The sequence below is a fragment of the Cebus imitator genome, unplaced genomic scaffold (assembly GCF_001604975.1).
Source record: "Cebus imitator isolate Cc_AM_T3 unplaced genomic scaffold, Cebus_imitator-1.0 Scaffold131, whole genome shotgun sequence".
Classification (NCBI taxonomy): Eukaryota; Metazoa; Chordata; class Mammalia; order Primates; family Cebidae; genus Cebus; species Cebus imitator.
Window position 1 is genome coordinate 3303406 of NW_016107446.1, and position 19884 is coordinate 3323289.

At 37.2% G+C, this 19884-nt stretch overlaps 1 protein-coding gene across 1 annotated transcript in view; it reads left to right on the plus strand.

Moving 5' to 3' along the window:
* SLC5A7 (solute carrier family 5 member 7) overlaps positions 1-14690 on the plus strand; it is a 28631-nt gene extending 13941 nt beyond the window's left edge. The window contains exons 5-8 of the mRNA XM_017541086.2: positions 2225-2469; positions 6454-6607; positions 8866-9083; positions 10700-14690. Of these exons, the coding sequence (XP_017396575.1) occupies positions 2225-2469; positions 6454-6607; positions 8866-9083; positions 10700-11329 (1247 nt within the window). The 3' untranslated portion in view covers positions 11330-14690. The remainder of the gene's footprint in view (positions 1-2224; positions 2470-6453; positions 6608-8865; positions 9084-10699) is intronic.
* The last annotated feature ends 5194 nt before the right edge of the window (positions 14691-19884 follow it).

Sequence of the window (19884 nt, forward strand, 5' to 3'; positions counted from 1 at the left end):
CCCAGGGAATGAACCTATTATTGATGTTATATGTGATTTCTCATTGCTTTGTATGAGACTAGAACTTAAAACCCACGGGTGCATAAATCAAGTATGCAAATATGTTAGAATATCTTTTCTGCCACAAAATGTAGCCAAATTGATAAGGAATGAAGTTCTATTGTTTACTAGTTAAGGCCTTATTGAATTGGCTGAAAAAAGGACTAAATAACGTTGTTTTCCAAATTTTAATTGCTCTATGAGCATACACAAATAATCAACTTACCCTTTAAACCATCTTCTTTTTTCAAATTCTCTAACATTATTGATTTTATCATCACTCTTGGAGCTCCAAAACTGTAAACTTGAGGTTTCTCTGTTCATTTTCCCTCTCTGGCCTCTCTCCTTCCTGTAATGTAAGGGTTGTTGACTCGCTCTTCATACTCCTTTTCAGTACTGATATTCTTTCATTCCCAGTGTCACTGCTATACTTTGGGCCTTCAAATAGGTGGAATCGAAATCACTGACCACTGTCTCTGACTCCTTCTTTTTGCTAACCTCACTGTTGATGTCTATGTTATTAAATTTCAGAAGAAATTCCACAGAAATCTTATTAAGACTCAGAAGAAATTGTCTAGCTTCCAGTTGCCTGCAAAACAAAATACAAATTCTTTAGCTTGCAGTTCTTCTCCACACAACCATCTTCATTTCTTCAATTTCCCCAAGCTACTCCCATGCCAGTAAAACCTGTCACCAGCAGAAGTGGGTGAGAGTGTACACACACACACACACACACACACACACACACACACACAATATATTCTCCTACTCTTTGCCTTGCTTCATCTAAACATCTCTTCCTTCAATTCTTTATTCTTCTTTAGTATTGGGCCCATCCTTGAAGGCTTATATTTCATCCATATATTTCTCAATGAAATATTTTCTTATTATTTTAATGAATGGATATGTTTCCCTTAATGAATGGATCTTTGCCTAATTCACAGAAGACACAAAAGTGTGTGTGTATGTGTGTATATACACACATATATACATGCACACACTTCAGAAGTGTGTGTATATATGTGTATCTATATATACACACACTTTTATATGGATATATATTTCAAATATAATTTTTTAATTTTTTATTGTATTTAATTATTATTATTTGTAGAGACCAGGTCTCACTATATTGCCCAGGCTGGTCTTGAACTCCTGGACTCAAGCAATCCTCCCACTAGCCACCCAAAGTGCTAGGATTATAGGCATGAACCACTATGCCAGGCCATTTTTTTTTTTTCTGAGACAGGGTCTGGCTATCACCCAGGCTGGGGTGCAGTGACTCCATTACTGCTCACTGCATCCTCTGCCTCTCAGGCTCAAGCAATCCTCCCACCTCAGCCTCCCAAATAGCTGGGACTACAGGTGTACACCACCACATCTGGCTGATTTTTATATTTTTTGTAGAGATGGGGTTTCACTAAGTTGCCAAGTCTGGTTTAGAACTTCTGAGCTCAAGCAATCCACCCACCCTGGGGCTCCCAAAGTGCTGAAATTATAGGCGTGAGCTACTGTGCCTGGCCCTTATTTATTTTTTTGAAATACAATTCTTTTTTTTTTTTTTTTTTTGAGATGGAGTCTTCCTCTGTCACCCAGGCTGGAGTGCAGTGTCTAATCTCGGCTCACTGCAACCTCCACCTTCAGGGTTCAAGCAATTCTCCTGCCCGCAGCCTCCCAAGCAGCTGGGAAATACAATTCTTTATTAGAACTCAAGTTTGTGTTATCCAACATTTAACAGAAGAGGAAAACAAAAACAATCCACACCCCCTGCCCTCTTCCACTTCTGGGGCTGAAGTAAGGGGTTTCCGCTTTACATACACACACACAAACGCATACACAAGGGGATATACATATATATCTGTATATATCTCAATAGCTACCTATTTACCTATGTGTGTGAGTGTGTGTGTGTGTGTGTGTATTGATAGACAGATACAGACAGACAAACAGACAGACAGAGATAGATGGTTGAGAGAGAGTGTGCACGTGAAAGAGATTGGCAGACATTTCAAATATAATATTTTCTTCCTAGAGATTTCTGGTGGCTGCAGCTATAGTTTTATGACATGGTATAATTAAGCACAGAAATAGTCAATGTGTTATTTTAATTTATCTAAATTCGTATTTTATGATGCCCAACAAAAAACAGAGAACATGATTTCCGGTCCTTCTCTGTCTGAACTAGAGGAACTACTGAGCTGTGCAGTGTGTGAGGTGCATAAATCTTGCATATGTCAGACAGTTGAAAACCACGGCCTAGGTGTGCAGTGTCACTTTCTGTTGCAGTGGATCAGCGTCCCCTTTGCACTGTCACATCCTGCAGTCGCAGACATTGGGTTTACTGCTGTGCATGCCAAATACCAGAAGCCGTGGCTGGGAACTGTTGACTCATCTGAAGTATACACTTGGCTTGATAGTTTTCTGTTGTTGGTAAGTAATGCTCTTACCTGAAGAATGTGATCTAATCGTTCCTAAATTAAATTTATTTTCAAGATTTTCGTATTCATAGTGAAAAATGTGCTTGTGTGCTCATGGATATTTCCAAATTGAAGACTCTCTATTGGGAGGGTGGAGCCAGGGCCTGACTGTGGTGGCTGACAGTGTCAGGGTGGAGAACAAACGAGGCCCTAACACAACAGGATGAGGTGTTCTGTGTGGTGTGTCCTCATTTCTGTTGTGATGTAAGTCCAGGAATAACATGCCCTACCCAGGACTTTCCCCAGCTGGAAGGCAAAACCATGTGAAAGCTTTGTATTAAGGCATGAAACCCAACTTAAGAAGTAAGTCTCTCATTCACTCTTGAATTACAGAGTAAGTGAATTAGTAGTGCTAGAGGCCCTAAGTCAGGTGGGTTGGAAAGGGAGGCGTCACCCAGGAAAGACGCCAAGAGGGAAGCCCTCAGGAGCCAGAAGAAGCTGGAAAACAGGCAGAACCCTTGGGCAAAGGTACAGGCACTTTGAGAAGGACTCTGAAAAGATAATGGCTGACCCCCTTGAGGCAAGAGGGAACAACTAGAACTGACCAGATTTTATGACTGTGCTAATTAGAGGAATTAGGTCTGAAAAAACACAATGTATTTGATTTCAACATAATAAATAGATTATGGCAGAGTGTGATGGCTCACCCCGGTAATCTCATCCCTTTGGGAGTCTGAGGTGGGAGGCTCACTTGATGCCAGGAGTTTGAGACAAGCCTGGACAACACAGCAGGACCCCATCTCTACAAAAATTCATCTCTTAGAAAAAGAAATACATTACTTTTCATAATAAACTTAAAAGGAAATTGGTTATTTTTGTTTTCTCTGTAGAGGATTGGCAATATTGTATAACTTTGTGATCACGGCATATGGCTGAATTTTGGCATTACCTCAACACTCAAAGTAACTATGTCTTTTCCGCTCAACATTTTTCTAGTAAAGGGCAGGAAAATGTGGGGAAAATATATGCTTCCAGCCATGGATTGGAGGGCTTCTTTGCCTAAGGATTGTTAAGAAATCCCTTGGCTCTCATTTTTCTGGAATGGCTTAAAATTATGAACTGACGAAGTAAGAGTACATATGTATATGTAACTATACCTGCACAGTAGAGGTGCTCATGGTTACATCATAGAGATGATGAGACTTAGAGCAATTAAGCAGTTTGTCAATCATCACACCATTGTCTGAGTTAGGGATTAAAATAGAACATTAAGACCTCACAGTCCTTTCCCCTATACCACACTTTGGTCTTCAGACTACTCATCTTTAAAATAAGACATTATATAACATGATTGCTAAATTTCTTCCAGCTCTAAAAAATTATTTGACTTAGTTATATTCATGATTCAATTGTAAGACAAGTTAAAATGAAATAATGGATGTTGAATAAATGAATGTACTATAGAAATCAGACTTGAGATGGTACATCAATGGTCTTGATCTTCCAGTTTTCTCTTCTACGTCCCCTACCTGAAGATGACTTGTCAAGTCCTGCTAATGATACTGTCAGTGTAACTCCACTTGGTCACACTTGCAACCTGCCCACAGTCCCCATATTAGCTCTCTATTAGGTAGACTGCATTCCTTACCTGGTCTGCTATGATAACCCCTGCTAGTCTCCCTGATGGCAGCCTGCCCACCTCTTACTCCCCCATCCTCACTTTCCATATTGCCACCTGCCTTAGTCAGTTTGGGCTGTTGTCACAATTTACCATAGACTGGGTAACGTATAAACAGCAGAATATAATTTTTATAACTCTGGAGCCTGGAAATCTGAGACCAGGAAGCCAGCATGGTGAGGTTCTAAAGATGGCAGTATTCCAGGTTGCAAATTGTCCACTTCTTTTTGAGCCCTCAGATGGTGGAAAGAGGGTGAGAGAGCTCTCTGGCCTCTTTTTAAAAGGGTACTAATCCCATAATAAGGGTTCTATCTTCCTGACCTGATTATCTCCCAAAGGGCCTACCTCTGAATACCATCACATTGGGATTAGAGTTTCAACATGTGAATTTTAGCAGGACAAACATTAAGTTCATTGCATCATGAGAGCCTCTGTTTGTAGACAAAGTCAGGCCTCACCTTACATAAAAATTTCTGATGACCTAAATGTCCAGGGTGATGAGTATGTGATTTATGATGTATCAATCAATATAAGTTACTGACATGAAAGAGGTTAATGATACATTCATAAAACAGGTCATAAAAAGAAAGGAAAATGTTGTGGAAGAATATAGACTTGAGAAATGGGGTTATGAATTTTAGAAATTTTTCCTTACTTTTGAACATACATGGCGTTTTTAAGAAGGAGATTGTTCTGATATCTACGTAGCAGACACTCTGCTTGGCCCAGGTGAGATCGTGATAAGACAGACGTCTCCAGGACCCAGAACCCAGTGGGAGAGATAGGCAATTAATGAAACCTCAATACACTGTGCTATGACAGGCTCATTCATCAATTCATTCATTCATGTAACCAATATTTATTGAATATTGACATTATGCCAGGAAGAGAAGTAACAGTAATCTAGCTAAAAGTACGTTTCCAGCTTCTCCTCCAACCACTCCCTCACACACTGACCTCTCATCATACCAAATACCCAGTGGTCTCAGCTGCCTGGTTGCTGTTGTTGTTTTCCTTTTTTCTGTTAGTTTCTCTCTCAGGCACTCTCTTCTCTCTCCATCTCCACCTGGAAAATGCTCTCAAAGTTGATGGACAATCTGCACGTCATTTCTGCAGGTTTTCCTGTTAACATGCAGCTACCCTTTCTTTCTTCTTACCACCTCTTTCTCATCTCAAATAATTAATGGTTTCTCATTTTAATTCCCATACAGACCTCTTTATATCATGCAGCAAATTGCATTATAGTTTAAATATTTTTATTATATATGCTCAATAAGAAATTAAAGCACATTCCAATATAGGTGTGTGTATCTATCAGTTGCTTATCTATTCTGTAGTAATGTATGACATAAATCATTTAATAAAAGCAACCATACAATATTTAGGTACAAAGTAAATGAGCATACACAGAAGTTCTAGTATTTTATTTGATGCCGGCTGTATTGCCTTGAGCACTCTGCAATGCTCACTTTGGAAAACACCACATACATTGACTCTCCCAGTAGAAGGCAAGTTCCAGGAAAAGAACCATGTCTTATTCATGTTTGTGCTCTTACAGTCATTATATTGCCTGGCACATAATTAGAGTGTATAAATATTTTGGGGTTGCATTGATTCAGATTAAATGTCATACTTTCAAAATCTTAATTATTTTTGAGAACATTTTATGATGGTTAGAACCACCAGATGAGAGCAAATTGAAGGCTTCTAGGGTAGTTTAAATGCAGTTCAAAATAGGTAAATTAATGAAAAGAAATAATTGCTCCATGTAATTATAGAGAAAAAGAACTTCAGGAATAATTGGAAGTCGATGATAACATTGTCTTAGTTTAATTGGGTAACAAAGCATCATAAACTGAGTGGCTTATAAACAACACAAATTTATTTTTCACATTTTTGATGGCTGGGAAGTCCAAGATCAAGATGCTGGCAAATTCAATGCCTGGTGAGGATTCACATCCTCATAGAAGGCACCTTCCTGCTGCCTCCTCACATGGTGGAAGGAAAAAGAAAACTTCTTTAGTTCTTTTTTATAAGGAATCCACCCTTATGGGCTAATAATCTCCCAAAGTTGTCAACTTGATACCTAATAGCATAACCTTGGGGATCAAAATTTCAATGTGTGAATTTGGGGGGAACATAAACATCAGACCATAGCAAAGGAATTGATATTTGTGGTTACATGCCACATTTTTTAAATACTACTAAGTTGTCCTTTTGACTATTGTAAATGTGATTGCAATAAACCTCTTTTTTTAAAAAAAAATGGAATACATGTTTGCCTCTAGTTCACCTTCGATCCTTGTGTTTCTCACACAGATGCTGGGTGGAATCCCATGGCAAGCATACTTCCAGAGGGTCCTCTCTTCATCCTCAGCCACCTATGCTCAAGTGCTGTCCTTCCTGGCAGCTTTCGGGTGCCTGGTGATGGCTCTCCCAGCCATACTCATTGGAGCCATTGGAGCATCAACAGGTAAATCTCCTGCAGCTTCACTGCATGTGCCAGTTAATTTACCAGTCCCCACCCAGACACCCTTCCGTCTCACTTCCCTCTTACCTCCACATAGTGAATTCCTTCTCATCACATTCATATATATTTAGTTTTCTTATAGCATTCAGCAAATTGTATTATAGTTCAGCAGTCTCCAATTTTTTTTTTTTTTTTTGTAGATATGGGGTTTTATCATCTTGGTCAGGCTGGTCTTGAACTCTTGACCTCAGGTGATCCACCCACCTCAGGCTCCCAAGTGCTAGGATTACAGGCAAAAGCCACTGCTCCCAGCCCCAATTTTTTTTGATTTCTCACTCCGCTATGAAACGTTGGTGAGCACACCCTCCTCCCAGTTTTGGTCTATTTATCCACTGTTTATATGCACCCCTGTCAGCAGTGGATCTCAACAAAGGTGCATGCTGACATCAACTGGAGAATGGTGGGGGGATCTTTTAAAAACATCAATATCTGGCCTACTTCACAGGAATTTTATTTTAATAACAGAAGATAGAGACAGACACTAGTGTTCTTTTAAAATCCCTAGGTAAGTTGAAAGCTAGAGAGTCACAGGCTTAGAGAAGTTTACCTGTCATCCTCATGACCTCCATAAAGATTACTTTGAACTTGAGATTTCTGCTTTACATTTTTAGTAGTTTTTACTTAGGAGTTTTCTTTCTTGAAGAAATCAATGAATAAATGTTTAGTTCAAGACAAACTAAGAAACTAAATCACGTACAGAGTAACTTACCCAAAATTGGTTGTAAAGAAAGAACATTACAAAATATTTATCTTCCTGTTAGCCTCTATGTAGAACATGTTCAAAAGCTAACCTTTAATTTAATTAAATATATTAATTACTCCTGATCATTATGTTCCTGTGCTGTAACTTTTAAGAACACTCAGTGAAAATATATCATGTTAACCCAAATTCAAAGGCATCTTCTAGGTAGAGGTAATAAAATAGATTAAAGTTCATCTTTTGCCCTGTTGTATTTTGTGAAGGTAATCCAGGGTTATGTTCCTATGGCAACTTTGACTTTCAATTAGTTGAGTCATTTATTGGATTGTTTAACTTTTAGGAGAGCAATCCTGATTCATAGTGCACACTCTCCATTCCAGTTGTTCATCCATGAGACAAACACTTCAAAAGATGTAAAGATGACTGACAAAGGTGGTATGTAGTGTTTGTCTTTGAAAAAAAATAAGGCAGTATTTCTCTCACAAGCAAAAAACATCTGTGTGTGTGTGTGTGTGTGTGTGTGTGTGTGTGTGTGTGTGTGTTTATTTTAGGAACACAGGCTAACAGAAACAGCATTAAGCCTATTTTTTATTGGATTAGATACACATTCTTGTTTGTTATTTCTGTTATCATAGCATCTCGGTTAAGGCCATAAAGTTGCCTGCATGTAAGCATAGCTTTGGTGCCAATTGTAATAAAACATAAGGGAAGAAAAAGTGGTAGGATCCAAAGAAAACATTTCCTAATTGGTCCTATGATCATGATATTAAAGAAGTTCAGCAAGTAAAAAGCCAACAACGCTAATGTACATTTAAGGATTCCATTGCTGTTCAACACGTGCTACAACTAACCAGTAAAGAAGCTATGTATTCAAAGGTAAACCTATGTTTCAAGTCTTCTTACCCTACCCACATCCAAAACTTCCTCAAAATTTCAGCCGCATGACTGTACTTTTTATTCAATAAAAAGGGACTGTTCTTAACCTAGTGAAATTCTATGCAATATGGAAATAGTTGGGAGGAAATTAATGCTGAGGCAGCTTCAAAACCAAGTTTATATACAGAAAGATGATGGCTGAGAATAGCCCCACTGTTGTCTTTCTTCATTTACACATGGATAACTGAGCCTTAAAGAAGAAACAGTGAGTGTCCCACCACATTTCCAAGTGGTTGAAGGAATATTCTAGAATTCTGTTTATGAGCATTTGTTTTCTATGATTCTATACAATGCAACATCATCATTGCAGAAAAGAAATACATATCTTAACTCTAGTGTCTGTGCAGCCATTATGAATAAGACTAATTATAAAACCAAGAGCCTTTAGAAACAAGGAGATATAAGACATTTCCACTTGACTAGCACGTGGACTTCACACCTAAGCAAACTAATGTTCATGATTCTGAGTTTATTTCAAAACAACCTAGTAAATAAAATGACCCTAGATAGATAAAGAACATTTGGCTCCTTGGTTGTTGTAATGGTTGTTGATTCTGTTCAACAGACTGGAACCAGACTGCATATGGGCCTCCAGATCCCAAGACTAACGAAGAGGCAGACATGATTTTACCAATTGTTCTGCAGTATCTCTGCCCTGTGTATATTTCTTTCTTTGGTCTTGGGGCAGTGTCTGCTGCTGTTATGTCATCAGCAGATTCTTCCATCTTGTCAGCAAGTTCAATGTTTGCACGGAACATCTACCAGCTTTCCTTCAGGCAAAATGTAAGAATTTTCTTTCAACCTGTAATTGACTAGCATTGCTCTTGCTGCTCCTGGTGTTATATTTGTTGTATATACAGTGTTATGTATTAATTTTCTACATCAAATCTGACTGTACTTTGATTAAGCATATGAGATTCAATAACGAAGTATACTTATGCTGAATGGATGCTATCAATACATGACATTACTCATGTCAAAACTGAAGGAAAAATATCGATATAATTATTTCCCAAGAGGTACAATCATAGGGCTATCATTTAACCTTCTTGTCTTTCTGATGAAAGAGTAATGAGACCTAAACAATCCAGCAAAACTATTAGTATAAGTAAATTCTTTATGACGCTGGAGAAGCTTGGTAGAAGCAGGGCATGGCAAGTTGTTTGACACATATTTGTGTATTTGACACGTATTTCTGAACTGTTTTATATTTGCCCTCCCAAGTCCACCTTTGCAGGAAAACATCCTCTCAATTAGATTTTCCTTATTGAATCAAAGTGGTTGCAAAACAGCAAGCTTCTTGTTTGATTAAAGCTTTGCCTCTCTCTAGGTTTTGGTTGACAAAACAATCCCAGTGTTTTTGCTTCTGTTTTTGTTTTGTTTTGATTTGATTGAATTTTTGTTTTGTTTTGTTTTGTTTTGTTTTGTTTTGTTTTGTTTTCAATTTAACCAAGGAACTCCTTGGACAAGGCATTTTCTTTCTTTCTTTCTTTCTTTTTTTAATTTTACTTAAAGTTCCAGGATTCATGTGCAGAATGTGCAGGTTTGTTATGTATATAACACACATATAAGTATATGTGTGCCATGGTTGTTTGCTGCACCTATTGACACACCCTCCAAGTTTTCTCTCCCTGCACCCACCAGTGCCCCCTAACAGACCGTGGGTGTGTCATTCCCTCCCTGTGTCCATGTGTTCTCATTGTTCAACTCCCACTTACGAGTAAGAACATTGGTGTTTGGCTTTCAGTTCCTGTGCTAGTTTGCTGAGGATGATGGCCTCTAGCTTCATCCATGTCCCTGCAAAGGACATAATCTCATTCCTTTTTATGGCCACATAGTATCCCATGGTATATATGTGCCACATTTTCTTTATCCAGTTTATCATTGATGGGCATTTGGGTTGGTTCCCTGAGTTTGCTATTGTAAATAGTGCTGCAATAAACATATGTGTGCCTGTGTCTTTTCAAGAGCATGAGAAGGTAGTTAGTTAGCCTTAAGGATAATAGCACTTCTACAAAGAGATAAAGTAAGGATAGCCTATGCTCTGTCAATGCCACATAAGAACTGTTCCCTAATATGAATCCTCCCTTGCTTTATTATCCTTCTCTGACACCATGTTAGCTCATCCTACCTTTCCTCCTATGCATTCAGGAAAAGGTTCAGGTAGCCTATGTGTCATGCATCTGGTTCACAGAAACCCCTTCCAAAAGTCCACCCAGGAAGCCACCTTGATTTTTTGCTTTTGGTACTGTAGCTGATGTTAGGTTTTCCCATAGATTAAGCCATTTGAACCCAGGGAATTCTTTAGACCAATTTTGAAGCACAAAATGTGTCTCATTCTTTGTCTAAATGAGCCAAGACACTGTGCAAAAAGTTGACACTGTGGCAATTTCTTACAGGCTTCAGACAAGGAAATCGTTTGGGTCATGCGAATCACAGTGTTTGTGTTTGGAGCATCTGCAACAGCCATGGCTTTGTTGACAAAGACTGTGTATGGGCTCTGGTACCTCAGTTCCGACCTTGTTTACATCATCATCTTCCCCCAGCTGCTCTGTGTACTCTTTGTTAAGGGAACCAACACCTATGGGGCCGTGGCAGGTTATGTTTCTGGCCTCTTCCTGAGAATAACTGGAGGGGAGCCATACCTGTATCTTCAGCCCTTGATCTTTTACCCTGGCTATTACCTGGATAATAATGGTATATATAATCAGAAATTTCCATTTAAAACACTTTCCATGGTTACTTCATTCCTAGCCAACATTTGCATCTCTTATCTAGCCAAATACCTATTTGAAAGTGGAACCTTCCCACCTAAATTAGATGTATTTGATGCTGTTGTTGCAAGACATAGTGAAGAAAACATGGATAAGACAATTCTTGTCAAAAATGAAAATATTAAATTAGATGAACTTGCACCTGTGAAGCCGCGGCAGAGCATGACTCTCAGCTCAACTTTCACCAATAAAGAAGCCTTCCTTGATGTCGATTCCAGTCCAGAAGGTTCTGGGACTGAAGATAATTTACAATGACCTCATCTAAATAAAATACTGCTTTTGCAAACAAAGCACTATAATAGGGTAGTCCTGGAGAGATGATTTGCATAATACAAAAATAACCTAACAAATAATGTTCAGGAGGATAAAAATTCATATTAAGTGCAATTGCACAAATACAAGCCAAGCTAGCAGGAAGCACCTATGAAAGCAACAACTTTCTTTCTCATCCATAATAGAGTTGATTTTGATGCTAGACAGTTTTGCTAGGTATAAAAAATAAACAAAGCCCCACTTAGAGAAAAGACAGCCAAGCAGAGTATTTATATTTATTACAAAAAAGGAAAGTAGATATGAAAGAGCCTAAGGAAAAGGAAATTGGATAGTTTTGACACAAACTTTGCGTTAACACACTGATGAGTCCAGTTTAATTATAGCATTGAAGCTATGAGAATAACTTCAGTCACCCCCTTGAATGGTGCAATGAATTAACCAGCTGATTTTTCTTAGTGTGATGATTAATCCTTTCTTTCATGTTCTGAGCTATAACATTTGCTGAATATGCAGTTTGTTATTCTTTTAGTAATGGCATGTAATATTCTGAGCACTGGCAAAGCAAACACAAAAAATATTGTATACTGGCATTTATTTATGTGCAAGATGATAGGAAGATAGAATCCACCTTTGTAGAGGAGCACTGGGCTGATTTGTATGTTTCCATAGCTACTATATGCATAAACAAGAGTACCTGAAGGATTATTAGCCGATGTTAAAGCAATAAGTTCATTAAGCAGAAAGTAATAGGAAGAACAGTATATTTTTATCTTCATCTGAAGCATATAAAGTTTTGTCCCATGATAAAATAAGTAATATGTAAACTAGTATGTAAGTTAATATTGAAAGTGAAATTGAGCCTTATGTAAGGAGAGGTAGCTGCACAGCATCAGTTATGGTTAATAAGAGGCACACTGCTAAATTAACATACATTTTATTGAATACTTATTATGGGAAGCCCCCACAACACTTTCTGATAGTGGTGAAATGAGAAAAAACAAACTCTACTAATTTTTACATATTCATTGATAGGAAGGATTCAGTGTTAAGGGATCTACTCTTTGGCATTTTTTCATATTAGCCAGTCTTAGAGACTAGACAAAAAATTACTACAAAAAGTACATAGTCAATTTAAAATGCAGAAGAAAGCAGAAAATAAAATAAGTCTTAAAGGAAACAAGCCATTAAATATTTGATGTCTATATAAAGTTCATGAGATTGATCATTAAATAATGTTTGCTCCTTTTCTGGTGTTACACACACACACACACACACACACACACACACACACTCATACACACACATGAGTGTGTGGGTGTAATGGTTTGTGTCCATTTCAAGTGTTTTCACACCAGTCACACATTATAGAAATAATTAGAGCCATGTCTAAAACAGCAGAGTGAAGCGATGAACTGAAAACTGATCAGGCAATCTGATCCAAGAAAGTCAGTCTGAATTATTGAAACTAAAGAACTTTTTTCAAAAATATTTCTTTTTTGCAAATCATGAACAAAATAAACTAAGTGTTCAGCATTAAGAATAAAAGTTGTATCTTGACCCTAGAATTTCTTTTATAAGATTTAATTGTAATTGTTTCAAAGCATCAAGTAGTACATCTTTATCATTAAACATGAATTTAATGTCTAAGATCATTTTTAAAATATTTTAAAATCATTTTAAAATTAAATAATTTTACATGTTGTCTCATATTTTCAGTGCTTTTTCAAAATTTAATGGCAAATATTACACTGCATTCAAAATATTCACTGAATACCATATATATCTAAATGAAAAGAGAATTACTTTTACTCATCTATTTTCTCAAAATATATTCAGTACACTATGGAGTACATGGAAGGAGCGTATTTTTGGAACCAGTAAGTATGGGAGTGCATGATTCTCAGATATTAATTGAGAAAAGAGAAATGGGCAGGAAATTCATTAAAGAAAAACTGCAGAGATTAAAACATTTAACACCTAAAAGTAATTAATAGCTGGAGGGAGACCACGATTCCCAGCAAACATATTCCAGATGCACCATGCTCCTCAGCATGCTACCTGAACACGGACTTTTATCCATCCTGTCACCCTGAGCATCTGTCTTAACCTGCTAAGGCACAGGCTTCCACCATGTGCATCAGGAAACACCTCACTCATAATGTCATAGAATGCAACAGGGAAGCATAGTCTCTCTACAGGTATCTTTACATTGTACCATTCTGTTGGGCAACAATTGTCCCATCAGCCACATTTAAGTCCAGTGGGGGAAAAAAAGATTAACAGTAAAAATGTTTTCCATTTAATTCAATTTCTAACAATAGACAGATACGGGGGCAAATGTTTGCCCTGTTCAAAATATTGAAACTAGATAATTTCAATAATATCAGCCTATGAATAATATTATATTGTTTTGAACCCATTATTCCTCATCTACTTTCGAAGTAGATATATAAAAACTAGTTTTTTATTAATCCCCTAATGTGCTAAATATTAGCAAGATGATTTTTAAGTACAAAAAAATTTAAAGAACACAAGAAAGGAAACAACAATCACAAGATCTTCACTTATCATATTTGTGCATAAATTTCCCCCCAATTTCCAAGACAGTTATATCACAAGGCTGTGAAATAATGTGGAAGAGTAAACTTTGTACCCATCATTTGCTCTGTTTTGACATAATGAGTAATGCAGACATTTATGTATTCTTCCAGCTTCAGTCAATAGACTTGATTTTCAAAATCTGCCCTCAAATGAAACTAAAATAAACAAAACATTTAGACACTGGCTATATTAACCTTAGAAGGCAATATATGTGGATAAAACATAGAATAAAACATACATTTTATTTTCATACTTTTGATATGATTGTTACATATTTCTTGGGTAATTTAAATACTTCTGTTTCCCACACATATTCAAAACAGCAAGCTTGTAGCTGGACTGCAACATCAACAACAAGTTGTTTCACGCAGTATCAAAGTACAAATTCATTGCTACACTTACAAGTAATGAATTTTATGTGAATATGAAATGAATATATGCTTGAAATAAGTGAATCTAATATAATGGCTATTCCTCTTTTCCTCTTTTTATTTGGAAATAATTAGCATTATATTTTAACATAAATTATGATTTTTTTCTGTTTTAGCCTTCATGTAAATTTACACTGGTATGATGTACAACTCATTGTAAGTTTGCCACTTGATAGATGCATATAATAATTCCAGAACATATATTTTTGTCTGTCAAAATATTATATAAATTTATGCTTAAAATAAGTAGATTTACAACTGTGTAAATGTTTTAAATGTAATGATATTAAATTGTACTGGTCAATTTAGGATATTGTTGTCTAAATTTGGCTTTTTGGGGTCCTCTCTTAAACTAAATATATATGGTGCTTCAAGACAATTATGCAATGAAATCAAAATAAGCTGTCTCATTACTGGAGGATATGCAAATGCTAAGTGGAAATGCTGTACTACATGTAAGTCTCGGGGCAATATATATCATATCTCAAAAACAAATTTAAATTGTTTTCTTGGAAAAGACATTCTACCATTGTACACAGCTCTTTTGTAAATCAAAGAAATCAATAGAATGATATCCATTAAGAGTCTCATGCACTACTGACTGAGCCAGCCAGGCGACTCCAATTATACTCACTCCAATCCCATAAAGAATATCTCCATTTTTCAAACCAAACAGCTGCCTAACAGTTGTTACATGAAGTCAATCACTAAGAGACAAACTGGCTGCCACTGTGCTCCAACTATGTACTCCGTGTCTCTCATCTTATTCTCTCAAGGTGTCTTTAAATATGTAGTTGTATATACTCTCAGAAGAACTTTGGCCTTTCATGCCTTAATTATAATAACCAATAATGCCTTTGGAAGTATACAGGACAGAAGGGCCTAGAATGAGTGCAGGGATGACTCAAGGAAAGAATAAGTAGGTATGTCGTCGAGTTGTCTGCCGTGGGGACACACTTCTGAAGATTATACATTTTTGTTTTATCACAAATCTATAGTGTGGGGGAATTATTAAGAACCAGAAAAGAGACTGTATCAGAATACAATATTGGGCCTCTAGACGTTATCTTCATTTTACCCATTGTATCTGGAGAGCTTAAATTTGATCATTAGCTTTCTTCTCAGACAGACATTCTTGAGAGAGATCCAGGGAGCTATGGGATAATGATAATTATTATTTCTACAATTTTTATACCATCACCTAATGAAACATTCCAAAACAGTAAAAACAGCCATTGTATCTTATTTAAATTCTCTAAAGTCAGAGAATTTGTGGTGATCCCACTTTTATTTTTGGTTGGAAAACTATAGTTATTTATTTAAAAGAGGTACTGCATTATGTATTTTGGAGCCAAACTGCTGTGTTGATTTATCAGTTTGTCATATAAAGACAGTTAAAAAGCATACAACAAGTAAGGCTAAAAACCTAATGATAGAATTTGGAGCAGTAGGTATTATTGAAAAAAGTAATTGAAAGCCTCTGGTAGTGCAGTGCCACATGTGAAGCTGAAGAGAACACTGTAGTTTCCATGTCTATAAAATGTACAATAGCTGAATGAGCAGTTGCTTAAAACCATGACTAACACTATGAAATTCTAGAAAATAAAAATGAAAACCCCAGGTCATTGCAGAAGTTTCCCCTTCTTAAATTGAACTCTTCCCTCCCTTTTCCTCAGCATTGAAGGCATTTGGCAAGTGTTAGCACCTAAAAACAAAGAACAGGCATCTTGTTTTCTCCTCCCCACTTTAAAGCCCAAAATTCTGAGGTCCTGAGTGGCTGACTGAAGGGTCTCAGAATCATCTGGAGACCTTGTGACTCACAAAGCCCTGAAGGATGCAGAAGGATGGTGCCAGGAATCACATTCTCTTTCCTTGGGGCCTGAAAATGGATGGAGCTGGGAGAATTATTGAAACACTTTGAATCTATTTTATTTTAGTAAGGCTTCTTATTGAAACAATCTTTAACATCTTTTGTATCTCTAAATTTTCAACTATGACCTTATTAGGAAACCTACTTGGGGATTGTAGCATAGCTTGGTAGGCAGTAGCTGAGAGAGAGTGGGACCACAGAACAAGACACACACGGCTTCACACAGCAGCTCAGCATCAGATTGAGGGACACAAGAGTTGTATGGTCTTAGCCAAGTCCCTTAACCTCTGTGAGCCTCAGTTTCCCAGATGTAGATGGTATTTACTTGTTATTAGTAAATTATATGATGCACACAAGCTTACCTGAAACCATAACTATAACTTTCCAACTAGGAAACCATGACAACATTTATCTAGCTTTTGGGAAATCATTTTGACTTGGAATCTTGTATTCAACTAGTTATCGGCGTGGATTCTATGTTAAGGATGAAAAAAAAAGGGATATGTTTTAAAATATATTGACATATAGGTCATTTTTGCTTTACTTGGCTTTTCAAGGACCTCATCAACAGAAATTTTATTCTCTGCTGCATGCACCCAAATGGTGCTTCATATATGACCACCGGTTTAACTAGTAGCAGCTAAATCCATGGTAAAGTTTACCTCAGCACTTATACTGGAATTTTGGGGCAATATCACTTATTCAAGAGTGCTTTGTGCCCAGAGTAAAGAACAGAAAGGGAAAAGCCTGTAGCAGTTTTGCAAGCTGGGGACGTCAGTGAAAAATTTCTTTAGCTTAGTTGCAATGTGTATTTCTGATCATTTCATTAGAAGATATCACATGATTCAAATGATTCTTAAAGAGGTAATAACAATGACAGGATATTAAAAATTATTTTTAATGTGTAAATCATCCAAAGGTGGCCTTCAGAGCTCATAAATGTGTATGTTTAGAGTGGGTTGGGGGTGGGAAATATGTGCTAATGGGTTCCAATAAAGATTAACATGAAATATGAAAACATCAAGGTCAGGCAAGTATTGCAAACCACATTACTCTATGTAGGTTAAAATGTCCCAGGCACAGATGATGGCCATGGGCACAAAATGTAAGCCAGGACTTAAGTGCAAGGAACAATTTGGGTTGAACCCATGCAGAGCAATTGCTGTCTCAAACACATTTGTTTGTGTTTACAGAGCTTGAACATACACAATGAACGCTACATGTTCTGGTTTCTGTTAATCAACATTAAGTCCAAATTTATCCTTAAGAAAAAATCTAACCTACATAGTGTTCTATTTTATAATAACTTCCTTTTTACATTTTCATTTGTTCAGCAACATTTCCATTAAATAACAACATATGTAGTAAAGGTTTCCCACAGTTCGTTTTCCAAGAGAACTACAAAGTCCCGGAAAAATGTTTTTAAAACTAGAGATTTTTAAACATAATATAAAATAAAAAGACCTGATTATGACTTTGTGCACATTTGGTGCCGTCTCCTATTCTTTTCGCATCTATTATCACAGTTATTTAGAGGGACTAAAAAAAAAAAAAAAAAAATCCTTGCAAGTAATTTTAGTTCACTCCATCTCCTAATTAAAAAAAGACTTTTTAAACAATAAAATCTGAAGAAGAAGCAAGCTTTCAACATTCATAGGTGGCCTGTTAGAGTCTACTTTGAAGATTCTTCTTTATTACTTTCATCTTGTCTAGACCCTAGGTGTTAGGAGACGTTGCCTTCAGTCCTGGCTTTCCTCCTGTGTGCTCTTGGATGAGTTAATTGATCTTCCCTGATCTCAAATCATGTTCTATAAATGACATAAATTTCTATATAGACTCTTTAAGGCCTCTCTCTGACTTGAAATTTAACCCTATGTTGGTCTACACCTCCCCTCCATGTCAGATCAGACGTAATTCGTTACTGATACTGGAGCTATTTGAATTATTCCAAGATCTCATCTCCTATTCTCTCCCTCACTGCCACTGCCAGCTGGTTAGTGATACCATGATACCATCTCCCCTAGTGAATTATCCATTTTCTCCTGCTAGGAAATAGAAAGGGAAGGGTGGGCACAATACTTTTTTAACAAGAAAAATAACACTCATTTGCCCCCTCCAAGTCCTATTTTCTTACCATGAGAAATGTCTATTTGTGAATTCAGCCCATCTTGTGATGTTAACAACATACAATTGAGTCTCACTGTAAATATACCCTTCACTTTGTCCTGATAGTTGGCAAAAGCCTAAGGTACTGAACAGCCCCAAGTTACCCAGCAGGCACCCCCTTGGAACCACTGGCCTATCCTAGCAGCCTCTGAAATATCTGCCTCCTAGTCTATGTTGAGCCTTCGAAGACCCATAATACCCCACTCTCTCAAAACTGGGTTATTTTTTACGTGCATTTCATCCACTTACTTGCATGTTATTCAACAAATGCTTATTGAAAACCTATCATGTGCTGTTCTAGGAACTAACGATACACATATAAATAAGAAAATTAAGATCCTTTTTCTCATGGAGTTTACATTCCAGTTAGGAGAAGAAATGGAAGGAAGAGGGAGAAAGACAATAAAAACACAGCTGCAGAAAGTATTACTGATGAGGAAAACAAATGGGGTGTCATGGCTGTTGGGTGGGTACTGAAGTGTCATTTTAAATTAGGTGAGCATGGAAGGCCACTAGGAAGAACTGAGTTTGATACTGAAGCTTGGATGACAGAACAGAGACAGGTGCGCACAATTGGGGAGGGGAGGGAGAAGAATGGGGAAAACTACGACTTCCATCATTTCAAACCTGTTTTTCATGCAACCAGTTCATTGCTATTTTAGTTGGTTATCCTAGATTCTCAGTATATGTATCTTCTGACAAGCATTCTTACAATACTTCAAGTCACCATACTTCATCTTAGTACGGCAGAATTGACCTTGTGGTTATAATCAACATACCACCACCCTCCCAAGTTATTCATCTTCTTTCTTTTCTTCAGTCATAATATGGCCTTACTTTAAATGTCTGGTATCAATTCAAATGCCAGTTGGAGAAACTTGAGAAAATACATCATTAAATTATAGGATTGAAGACAGGGGAAAGAAAATGAAAGCATGATACTGGTTGGGAAACAAATGTAAAATGGAATAGGAGACAGAGAACAAGGCCAGAACTAGGGCAATGACGAGGTGCATGTAAAGATCAGAATGGTGGGAAGCTGAGGCAGGATGATTGCTTGAGAACAGGAATTCAAGACCAGCCTGGGCAACATGGCAAGACCTCATCTCTACAAAAAAATTTAAAAATTGACAAGCATGGTGTTGTGAGCCTGTAGTTCCATCTACTCAGGAGGCTGAGACAGAAGAATGGTGTGAGCCCAATGAGCTGTGATCTTGCCACTGCACTCCAGCCTGGGCAATAAAGACCCTGTCTCTAGGAAATCCCCCCAAAAACCAGAATGGACCGGAGTGATTACCAAAAGCTGCTTCTCCAATAGATTCAGGAGGTTGATCCAAAGGATTCGAACCTATTACACTGTGACCCACTCATAGGCATGAGAGCCAGTGGAAGCTGACTTGGGGAGAAGTTATTAACTTGCTTTTCTATAGACTCAGTTGAGCTTTTTACACAGTTTCCAGATGTAGGAA